At 35.3% G+C, this 12715-nt stretch overlaps 1 protein-coding gene across 1 annotated transcript in view; it reads left to right on the forward strand.

Moving 5' to 3' along the window:
* Positions 1 to 12715, forward strand: part of PTPRQ (protein tyrosine phosphatase receptor type Q) — a 176051-nt gene that overhangs the window by 81140 nt on the left and 82196 nt on the right. Inside the window, exons 33-37 of the mRNA XM_080393299.1 lie at positions 1617 to 1799; positions 2505 to 2606; positions 4941 to 5061; positions 8822 to 8982; positions 10527 to 10672. Of these exons, the coding sequence (XP_080249425.1) occupies positions 1617 to 1799; positions 2505 to 2606; positions 4941 to 5061; positions 8822 to 8982; positions 10527 to 10672 (713 nt within the window). The remainder of the gene's footprint in view (positions 1 to 1616; positions 1800 to 2504; positions 2607 to 4940; positions 5062 to 8821; positions 8983 to 10526; positions 10673 to 12715) is intronic.

Here is a 12715-nt window from a genome sequence, read left to right on the forward strand (position 1 = left end):
CATCCTTAGACATAACCTTTTAAACTTAGACATACATCTTTCATCCAAATTATATTTTAAGGCAGTTAGTTCCTTTTCAGTGCCTAACTGTCCTGATGCTCAGAACAAAAATTTGAATTCCAGCTGCCTGTGATGGAGATGAGAAGCTGCAAAAATATCTTCTGAGATGAGAAGAATAAAACCAAGGGAGGATCTGGAGAATAGAGCATTTTGAGCGAAACACAACCTATTAATGGGCTGGTGTGTTTGAAGATCTCTTGGGAGTTCTCTGTTACTATTCTACCATGAAATTAGGCAGAACCATGGGCTGATTTCACTGCTTCTCATGGCATTTATCTCCTTTTTGGATTTTGCTTAAGCAGAAATTATTTAGCCTTGATTTTCATCAAATTTCAGTTATGTTTAAAAGAATGTTTAGGGCGTCCTAAAAATATGTCTATGCCTTACATGACCTTGTGGGCAAATTGTGCTTTTGATTATGACTTTCTGGAATAAGATATTATGCTGTTGGTCCAATTGTGGATAATAGAAAACATACTTGTGTCTTTATTTTGGGACAGACAGACACATGCACACACAAACTGATTGTTATGATGCAGCAAGGGCCAGCTGCTCTGTATCGGTCAGGGAGCCAAGAGCTGAGGGGGTCCCTGGGCCAGCAGAACAAGGGCCTCACTAGCCGGCACTTGTCCCACCAACCCCCAGCGAAGGGAGCAGGGCAGGTCTGAGCTGGCAGGCAGGGCCAGCCTAGAGTCCAGATTGCCAACACTCCACAGTGATGAGGCAGGTCTGAGGTCAAGCTAGTAAAGTGAGTTAGCAGCTCCAGTGACACTAACCAAGTCAGATGCAGCCCAATGACAGCTGGGCAGGCCTGTAGTGATGGGCCCAAGCTGAGGTCAGGCTGCAACGTCACTCTACAAGTCAGGGACTAGATCAGTGGGTCCATGGCCAAGCACAGCCATGGCAGTGATGCAGCAGGTGGGCAAAGCATGAAAGCCCCAGCTGAAAGCAGCTCCCAGAGGCCAGTGGTCAACCCTGGCTGCAGCCTCACTGTGGCATTGCCTGGGAGCATGTCACCAGCAAGGAGGAGGCAGCCCTCGGCTACACTATTGCTAAGCCCTAGCAGCCAGACCTCCAGGAGGGGGGGATGCTTTCAGGGCCCTTACAGCAGTAGGTTAAGCTCCCTTTGTTTTTCTATACAAGTATTCATACAGTCTGTATAGATACCCAGGAAAAAGGAAGAAAATGCAGGTTGCTGATACAAAGTGTACATTATGGCATCACAACAAGGAAAATCTACTAATAATAGCTAGCTTGGACTTAGTTATAGGGGTATAAGAAGAAAAGTTTACTGTTATTCTCCACATTTTTTTTTATCTGGCATGTTAGGATGATTTCCATCTATTTATTTTTTTTTAAGGATCTGTACCTTGTTGTTACAGTATGTGTCTGTAACATCTTCCAATTCAGCTTCTTTTAAAATTTATTTTGTACAAAAATTAGGATAAAAATCCAAATGTTTGCAATGTGTTTCATTTAAACCAGTTTAAGGAAATGCTTAACAAACCAATGAAACTGACTGAAATCTTCTTATGAGTCTAAATTTTGTCTTCTAGTTCCTGATTCTGCACCAGAAAACATAACCTATAGGAACATCTCATCCATGGAAATTGAATTATCATTTTTTCCACCATCTATTCCCAATGGAATCATACAGACCTACACAATATATCTCAAGAGGACTAATGGAACCGAGGAAAGAGTCATAAACACTACTCTTCTGACACTACGTATTACAGGCCAGTATATAATGTTCTGGAACTTACAGCAACTGTAAATTGTTATGAAAAGGGGTCAACAGACTGATGCAGATCAATTAGTTCATTAGTTGAACATGATCCTTCTTGTCCTTATATAAAGTTATATGCTACCTTTCCTGAGAAAATAGCCTGTTGTGTCCTGCCGTAATGTGGTGGAATGGGCTATGGATGATACAGTCTGACATATATCTCATTAATTTTAGATGTTTAAAGTACAAGGATTGTCAACAGATTTCTTTGCATATCTATCATTGTATGCAAATGTGACAAAGTAAACACTTAAGTCACCTACATATCTTTCTGATCTTATTCTGGATAAAAATAAATACTTCCCATTCTACTCACCTTTGCATCTTTTTCTGTGTTCTGTCATTATTACTGAGGCATGACACCGCTTGGGAGCTCAGTACCTTAACCATTAAATTTTCAGAGTACAGCTAATAGAAAACTGTAAAGCATTCTAGGAATCTGAAGTATAAGCAGGTAATTAGGGCTTTGCTTCTCCTTTTGTTCATGCAGAATACTTTGTGTTGGTTTTCTTAAGGCTTGTTTAAGCCTATGAAGGCACACATCAGTGTAAGGGATGGGCCTGTTTAGCACTTCAGAACTACTTATGGTCCATTAAAAAAAACCTAATTTGGCCCATGGAATGGTTGGTTTATTGAATACTTCTTCTTTATTTAGATTTAAAGAAATATACAGAATATACTGTAGAAGTGTCTGCTAGTACCACGATGGGGGAGGGCCTTCGTAGTTCACCTCTGTGTATACTGACTGATGAAGATGGTAAGTCAGAACAGAAGTTGCAAAGTATCATTGTCTGCCTGTAGTCTTAAGCTAATCTTACACTCCATGTCAGGTATGTGTAGGTTTTATATACTTTTTTTGCAATTATATCTCTGTCTTGATATTTATATCTAACTGTCTACACACAAATATATTCATCTAGCTGTCATCTATCATTTAATGTATTTACCAGTACAAGCTATGTGAAATGGCACAATTGCTATGCATAGACATTTGGTCTTATTCATTTGAAGAATCTTAATTTACTAATATTATTTTAATCTAATATACCACATGGTAGAATTAAATATTATGTTTGGTTCTGCAGACATGTGAGAGCTGGAGAAAGGAAAAACAACCAAAAGGCAGCTTGAATGGTCCAGGGATATTTCTGGTTCTTTTGTTTGGAGATATTTGGATTCTTCTAAACAGATGCATTGCACAGATACACAAATATAGATGTAGAGTTATTAATATTTTGAATATGCTCAAAGTCCATCATCTGTAGTACTGGAATTCCAAATTGAGCAGGGGAGTGTTCTGCGCTGCATCCCCTGCTAATTAGTACAGTAGGTCACAAATCAGCAGAGGAACCTTGAAATTATATTTGTTCTTTCAGTACCCAATTTAGTGTTGAGAAGGTATCATTGGTCCCCTCTATAGTTTCTGGAGGGGGAATCCTGAAAAAAATTTAAAGCAGAATCTTAACTTAGGTTCTGTGAAATATTTTGGAGGAGCCTGTGCCTGTCCCTCTTCATTGCTTAGGGAGGAAGTCTCTGGGAACCTAGACTAAAGCAGCATTGACACAAACATCCCACCAGCCATTTCCAAATTGTCTCTTCATGTCTTAGGAAATACTGACTTGCCTAAGATCCAGGTTTTTGTGATAGTGGATCTTTGCAAAGATCCATGAAGTTGGTGGGCTTACATTCACACTTTCTGTAATGTTGCTGCAGCACATTGGGACCAGCCAATTTGGATAGATTCATCTTTTACATAGAGTATTTTTATTTAAAGCAATGTTGATTCATTCTTCAGCAAAAAATACCCTCTGAATAAGAACTGTAGAATGAACTAGACATGCCAAAAAGACATGACATTCACAGTATGACAGATCTTTTATTATAGAGCCACTGAGGGTAATATAACAAGTAAAACAGTAAATACAGCTGTCACCATTTTTTGCTAGTAAATACAGGCATTCACTGAATTCAGTGAACCTCTGCTCATGAAAAATATTTTTTTGTTAAATGTACAGAGTTCTAAAACCTTTATGCCAACTTTTGAGGTAGTGATAGAAGGAACAACAACTGAGAAACAATATTTATAATACACCACATGTTCTTTCTTCACAAGAACACAGTGTTCCAAGGTTCAGACCAAATATTTCTTAGATTTGCTAATAGCTATGCTCATATTCTCAATTTTCATGCATGACTACAGCTATGACCTGAATTTTTAGTGCATGATGCTCTTTGGTTTTATTTGAGAAAAACAAAAGTAATTCTACTATTACTTCATAGTGATACATACATATCTGTGAATCAGGATGAAGAAAAAAGTTTACTTCTCAGTAACATTCTAATACAAAGCAGTATCACTTATGCATACATGAGTATGGTTTCCCTCAGCAATATTTATATGAACTTTAGAATGAAATCAAACATGGTCTAACACTGTCATTACTGACATTGTTTCCCTACACAGTCGTGATATGGTGTCATGTAGAGTTCATTTTAAAATTAATTTCAAGGGTCTCAGTCAATGTCTATCTTTATATTTGCCCTTGTGACATATTAAATGTATGAATGTGGTCCTTATTTGATGGAGTGAATAGATTTTACTGCTGCCTAGTATCTCACATTTTTATCATCTCTCAATGTCATACTTATCCATTCTTTCACCTTTTGGTGCTTTGTATAATTCTTTACAGCAGCTCTTTTTCCTCAGGGGAACTATTTTGCGGTGTTTTACGTGTGTTCATACCTATAAAGTTCTTGCTTTTATTAGAAGGGGGAAAAAAAATTACAGCAATGTACTTGGACAGTAGGTGAATCACTGTGACCTACCCGTTGCTTTGTTTTCTCATGAAGTACTTTTTCCATTGAATCACAGAAACAGATGTTCTAACACCACCATGCAAAATCTTCTTTTATCATCTGTCAGAAAAAGGAAAAGAAGCTGTGCCTTAATGCTTGTTGATGGACATTGTACCAGTGTAGCACAAAGTTTATTTTCCATCACAAATAATTAAAAACCTATTTAAGGATGCTGTGTATCCCATCGATCTTAGCTGTTTAACAAGATGTTGTGTCCCGTTCTCTCATTTTGTAGCTCCGAGTTCTCCTCCAGAATCCCTTTCCATAAAACAGTTGTCGGGTGTCACTGTGAAGTTGTCATGGAAACCTCCGCTGGAGCCAAATGGAATTATCCTCTATTACACAGTTTACGTCTGGTAAGATTTTCTGGAAGTAGTTCTGAGGATAAATACTAATCTGTAACCTATCAGGAATGTTAGGTTTTTCTTACACAATGTGTTGATTACACGTTTTTTGGAGAATGAATATTCATCCGGCACTTAAAATACTAGCTTTTCATATATACAAATTCAGACATAAAGTGCTAGCTGAAAATTGGGGTATTAAGTATTTTGTAAGTATTTTTAATATTTCTCTAAAAGTTAAGTTATGGTAAATGAATTCAAATTTAAATTAGAGTGTGGTGACTATTTTCATTGTGCTCTGATTAGGCCTATAGTAAGGCAGAACACAAACTTACGCTAAATTGTCAAGGAGATTTGAAATAGGCTTAAAATAAGAGAAATATTGCTTCCTTTTGTAGAAAGTGAGTAAGAGCAATGTTAAGAGTCTCTGTATGTGCTATCATTTATGTCTACTATTATATTTTATATTTATTACATTCCTAGGAAACAAATATTTTTTAACAGATATTTTTCATTTACTGTGAGGGAGGTTTTTTTAATCTACCCTTTCTTTTTCTCTGTGGTGTTGGGTTTTTTTCTCCTGTCATCCCTTCTGGGATTTTTTTTCATCTTTAAAAAGGAGTTTTGACACTTTAAAACTTGCAGTTTCTGTCCTATTCTCTGCATAACATAGTTTGGTCTAGTGATGTGGCATCTCTTCAAAAATCTCTGTATAACTTCTACTGGGGGTGCAAATATTTTATTTTTTTTGGTCACAATATATTGCATTTATGCTCTACTATTTTATTGCCTCCACTAAGGTGTAGGAAACAAATGTTAACGTGCACCTTATGAGATGCAAATCAGCAGTCATTATAAAGAGACTGCTATTGAGCTTACATTTATCATTTTAATGTTGCTTGACAGGTTTGAGGTAGGGTTTGGCCACAGTTCCTACTGATTTATTTTTTTTAAAATTTTAGCTTCTAGTTAAATTGGTGATAAAGTGAATGGGAATGAGCTCTTCTTTCTAGAAAATTTAAATTTGGCTTGTCATGTTACTTCTACCATATTGGCAAGATCTGGTGCTTTTTAACCACGAAAAACATTAAATTAAAGGCTATCCTCTAGCTAGGGAAGAGTTACTTCATGATTAGGATTATGGTTTTGATAGAGGCTGTGTTCAAAGACTTGAGGTTATACAACTTTTCATCCTTATATTGCCTTAAAGCTTACTGCTTTTGTTACTATTACTAATGAGTTAGTCAGAATTATTTTTTTAAAACTGTTAATTGATCCATCTTTCTAAAAATTTGAATAAAGCAACCATATAACTTTTTGCAGTAAGCCTTGTCCTTTTTTCTCCCGTATTCTCCTTGCTCTGTCTTATTTGTCCTTACTGTGCCATATCTAAAATTAGAGAGGCATTAGGTATCATCTTAAGGCAAAGGCCATTAGAGAAAAACTCTTGTTGCCTTCAAAGGGGCCACAAATTCACTCCTTCCTTGGAGTTTTTTCTGGTTTTGGGGGTAGGGGGTGAGGGGGGAAGGAGGGGAATTTTGAGTATTTAACAGAATTGTCTATAAAATTTTATAAAGTTGCATTATAGGGTGAGATTTGACAAGGCAAGCTGCTGTGTCATAGTTGCTGCTTTTGGGAGGCATTCAATATATTTGGGGGGAGATCATTAATCCAAGAGCTTCTCAATGAAGCAGAAAGAGGAAGGTTAATACAGATGCTGAATAAATATTCCTTCTCTTAAATATATTGCAATAGTTATAAAGAGTTTAGTAACCTTTCTTTAATGAATTGGGAACAAGAATCTACAACTAGAATAGAAAGGGTAATATGTGTAATGTTTTCATTGTTATTATCTTTCATGGAATTTATCACAGAACAAGATGGTTTTGGATGCTAGCAGGTAGTAAAGCAACTTTCTATATGCCTTGAGTCTACCAGTTCTTACTCCCTGACTCTGCAATTCTAGAGTATTAAAGACGTATTAACAAAATTACTGAACTTGTATATAGCTCTTGTCTTTTGGCATTATCCTGTTCAGCATATTTTTGTAAGATAATGACTGACTAGATCTACTTCAAAGTACAGATTTTTACGAAAATGTGTTACCTGTCTTTGTCAAGTGAATGTATGCAATTTGTTAGAACCTCTGGATTTCTAAAAGATTTCAATTAAAACTTAATAATATTGTTCTTAATTTAAATTCCTTGGCTTAGCTTATTCTGCTAGGTACCTTTTCTCTCATTATCTGTGAAGACTGCGCTCACTTTGATCAGTGATTTCTTATTATTTTGATTGCAGTTGCAATTGTTTCTAAACAGAAAATCAAATTTTCTTGAAACACCCCAAGCTTTTATTCTTCTTCCCAACTATGCCTGATTGTAGAAAAAAATATTGGCAAATAATATATTATAAGAATGCAATTACTCAGAGTAGATGTTTTTGCAGCACTAAACTGTGGATTTTCTCCTTACCTAAACTATAACCAGCTATGTTTTTCTATACTAAGAATATATTGGGCAAAGATCCAAGAAAGATGTCTTTTCTTTGTATAGAATTTGATAACTGCAGCTGCAACCTTTTGTATCTCTTTACTGATTATTCAAAATGTCAGAAGTTTGAGGAAAATGTAAATGTTGTTAACTTTGTTACCAAGAGCCTTTCCCACGTCAACAGACATCCCACTCCAAATCTGAAAGAGATAGGAAAAATTTAGATTTTTCATTCTCATACATTTTCTCATTCCAATTGTTTGTTAATGTGACTTTATTTCAAGAGTATGAGATGGTGGTGAATCCTTGCTAATGAGACATTCATTCATTTATCAAAGGATGAAAATCAGCCCTTTAATAATTTTGATCAGTCTTTCTCTTTGTAGAATAAGAACTCATTGTCTTGTTTGTGAAGAGCTCCACAGTGACTCCTGGAGCAAGATATTTGGTTTTACTTGTCAAATTAACATCCTTGTATGAAATCCCATTAAAGACACAGGGCACCCACTCATACAGAAATTTTTTGCAGGAATGGAACATTAGCTATCTTTTTTTTTTCCTGCTATTTTTTTCATAAAAGATTAAATAAATTTAATGAGATACAGCAGACTTTTTGAATTCAAGTTAGCTATTTCTGTATCTTATTTTACTTTCTGATAATCGTTTCATACCTATGCTAATACCAGTGTTTTATTAATGTTACATCCTACAGTCTTTCTAGGCGGGTTTTGACCTGACTAGAGTTCCATTCTGATCCCCTGCTACATTCCACCAGAATTAACTCAGCACCAGCTAATTCCTGTTCCATATCATCTTCTATTATTCCATTTATAACTTCAGCCTTCTGACCAATTTCACAGAGTCACAGTAGGGCATGCTCCCTGCTATAATCTTTTTATATTTCGCTATTCCTGTCCAGGGAGACAGTTTAGTTATGCCCTACTGTGTCCTTCCCAAGGGTACCACACAACCATTTGATAGCAGTTACTAGATGGACATGCTTGTCCTTGATACTCCATATAGTCATTGTCTTTCCTGATATAATTTACAAATATATTTCTGTGTTTGTTTTTTTAAAGCAAAACTAAAAACCCTATTGTGATGCTACAGTACAAAAGTGAGCTTTGCAACATAAAAGACAAAAGTTGCTGTTGTCTTTTTTTAAAGCCTAAAATATTTGTATTTACCACAATATTGCATTTTTCAATTGTATATCATATGCCACATTTGCATACATACAGAAATAGTGTGTATATATAATTAATAAAATACTTTATCTTTAGGAATAAAATGTCAAAAAGGAGTGTTAATGTAACAGAAACGTCATTGCAGTTCACAGACCTGGAAAATAACTATGAGTATAGTACTTACCTAACAGCAAGTACAAGATTTGGAGATGGCAACATAAAAAGTGATACTATAATATTCAGAACTTCTGAAGGAGGTAAGCTTATCTATAGTATGAATGTCTAATTTCGTTCAGCCTTAAATTCCTGTCAGCCTTATTTAAGTTAATAAAGCTACTGAAGTATAAATGGCATTTGTCTGGTCAAGAAGAGACATTCTACCTGTCTGTTTGTGTGTGTCTTTCTATGTGTGTACACCTATAGCCATAGCTCTATAAAATTATGGTGGCGTTTCTGTTAATTTACTGAGCAAAACTTTGCATTACCCTTCAAAACAGGTAAGATTAAAATAATTTTAATTTTAAATGTTGAAATAAATACAATTAATTTTATAATATCTTTTAACAGCTCTTTTCTTTACCTTGCCATGACACAACTTCTTCTAGGGTTAATACTCTTTAGAGTCTCTCAAGTCTGAAATAGTTTTAATGTGAAAATTAAATCTGTAAGTGTACACTGATTTATTTATTATATTTTCAGTATTTTATACTTCCAACATGGTAGATGACTGTTATAAATGATGATAGTATATACTGTGATTTGAAAGTCATTCAGTTCAATTATTGTCTCTGGTTTTCCCATCAGTTATGTTGCTACAATCTGGTCCAAGATGGATAGTATGCAGGCATATTTCAGAATCTTTGTGCATAGATAAACTGACTTCCCAACACACAATCAGTGGTAGGATTAGCCATCCATAAAAAAACTGTCTAAATCATCAGGTTGTAGGTATTCCCAGTCTTTCCGATTGAAGATGTTATGGAAACATGAACTGACTTTCCAGGGCACAATTTTTAGGACCTGATCTTGGGAGTTCCTCCTTCAATTAATATTTTAGTATTTTATGCAATTTAGAAGAGCACAAAATAAGAGAGATAAGATAACTTACAGTGTTCAGTACTCTATTGCATGTTGTGTAGAGCACTTTCTTGGATGGTGAGAAAGAGGGATTTAAATTATCTTATGATGACTTCAGGAACTGAATTTGAGTCTCCTACAGCACTGTGCTACTGAGAAGGACCATATGCTGCTATTCTTTATATGACAGAAGGAGAGGCTAATCGAAGAAGACTTACAGGGTCCTTCCTGCACATTTATTAGGCTGAGGAAAGAGGAAAAAACCAGAAATGATCAAGTATCTGGTTTAGCTACATGAGCTGAGAGCCTAAATTCTGTTTATAATCAGAAAAGAGAGAACAAGGATTTTTATTTAGATTTTCTGAAACAAATCTTTTTTTTCCCTATTAACTATATATGGAGCATAAAGGCCTAACTCAGTCAATTTCTGTATCTGCAAATTGGATTTTTCCATCTGCCCAAAGCAGTAAGTACAAGACAAATTCTATAAGAAAAGCGTATCTGTTTACAAATGAAGCTAAATACAGTTGTGTCTGCAAAATAGCATTTTAAAAATGTATTTATATCTACTATTGTATTTCATTATGGTATAAAAACTGCTTCTGGAAATAATCAGAAATACATTTAATTTGACATAGGATGTCAAATCTGTAGTGGGTGTTTCTTGGGCACTAAAATGTACAAAACCTTGAGTTAGGTATGCTAATACTTAATATTTTTTCAGCACCAAGTGATCCACCAAAAGATGTTGTGTACAGAAACCTTACTTCCACATCAATAATGCTATTCTGGTCTCCTCCTCAAAAACCTAATGGAAATATACTGTACTACTCAGTTTATTTCAAAAATCATTCAGGAATATTCATACAGGTGAGCTTATTTTTGTATTCTTCTCTTGTATAATTCAATAAAGTGTTCTTGTATAATTCATTTATAGTTATCATTATATTGTTATTTCATAATTCCTTTATCACAAGGCAGGTTTTTAACATACAAAGAGAGAAGCACATCTTGTAATCATGTCATTGGATATTCATTTTATTAAGCATTAAAGCAAATAGGTTTTGTGTAATATTCCATATTTCAAAGTTTATATGTACATGTATATACACACACATATATCTAATACATTTTTATGCACAGCATAGATAGGTACAAGACCTGTTACATTCATTGTACTGTTAAGACTATTTTTGTCTAATCTATCAATTGGAATAAATTTCTGTAACAGTTCTGGTTTTAATATATGTATTTACAGTACTGAAAAGAAGAAGATAATGTCAAAGTAGTGAATAAATTATTGTTTCTTTTTTTTCTGTTACTCTTAAAAGGAAATTACTGTTTAGTATATTGAAACAAAGGTATTGAGATTCCTAAGTTAAAGCATAAAAGACAAAATGTTATTTATAATTTTTTGGTGATCCGCACATTTCCATGTAGGGTTTTTTTGTTGCTACTTTCATCCTTAATTATGCACCACATCTGTTAATTTTATATATAGCTTTTCTGTTCTCCTTTCTAAGAGTATATTATAATACAGAAATATAATAAGAAGTAACAAGCTTCCTTTACAGGGTTTTGGTTACAAGCTTTACACATGTGGAAGAAAAGAAAGAAATATAAATTCATGAAGAAACTAATGCATGAGAAATTACTTCTACTGCATAACTTTGTGTTCAAGATATATCTAGTGTGAGGTATGAATGTGTTTGAGGATAACTAGAAAAAAATATTCACAAATGTTACAAATACCTTTGACTGAATTATTTCTGGCATACTTCAGTGCATACACTTCTCTGACTTCTGTGAAGCTGTGTGGTTGCCAGGCTCAGTCTGCATAGTTTCAGATGCAAGCAGGACCGTGCCATGAATTCACATTCTGATGAGATTAAAATCAGGGCTACTGTTCAGAGCTTCAGACTTTGCTTGCATGCACCGTTATACCAAAAGAGTTTTTCTTAGCCTAACAAATCCCTGGAGAGACTTTTACACCACTGCATTACCTGAACTAGCCTGTCCTATGAAGAGTGTCTGCATTTATCTAATTCTTGGACAACCCAAGCAACTTTAGAGGAGGACTACAGACTTCAGCTATTCCTGCCTTTAGGAAGGTGGAACTCAGGTGAATGATTAAGGTGAAACTGATACACTTGAGAGCTAAAATCCATCTGGATGTGCCCATGACTTTGGAAATGAAGGAGCAAGATAGCAAAGATGGAGCACAGTAGCCCTGGCACAGCAAGGTGAGGGTCCAGTTTCATTATCGTGTGATGTAGTTGGGAAGGAAAGGTTGGGTAGAAGTTATCACAGTTTTGGCATGTTATGTGGTGGACAGCAGAAAAGCACTGACAGTAGCTCCACTTCTAGGTGTGGAAACTGGCATTTTTGCCCTTTCAGCTTTGATTTTTAACCCATCCCTCTGTCATCAGAAAATACGTTTCAGCTGCTGTTGCATCTGTCTCTTACTGGCCATGGGAGACCACCATTAATCTCTCAAATCACAATCCAGTCCTAATCTGTCTGCTCCCCTTAACTCCTCTGCCCTTCACATGCCTCTGTTCACTGTTTGGCATGGCAACTACCGTATCTACATTGCACTCCTATTCTGTGCATTGGCATTCCTGTGGGTGCAAGACTGATTTCAAACAGGAGAAAAAAACAAATCTCCCCTGCTTGTTTCTGTCAGATATTTTATATTACTCTTTTTACAACAGAGAAATGCATGTGTGAATGCAGCCTGATGTATAAATATTATATATACAGTTTTAAGCTGTATAAGTGTATGCACACATACAGTTTACAACTATCTGTAACTTAGAATATAGTTGCAGGGTTTGTTAGTAAGTTTTGTATTGCACACATTTGGAAAGAAATAATCCTTAACTGTAATACTCTGCAACTAGGTCACCATTT

The sequence above is a fragment of the Falco punctatus genome, assembly GCF_963210335.1.
Source record: "Falco punctatus genome assembly, chromosome: 6".
Taxonomy (NCBI): Eukaryota; Metazoa; Chordata; class Aves; order Falconiformes; family Falconidae; genus Falco; species Falco punctatus.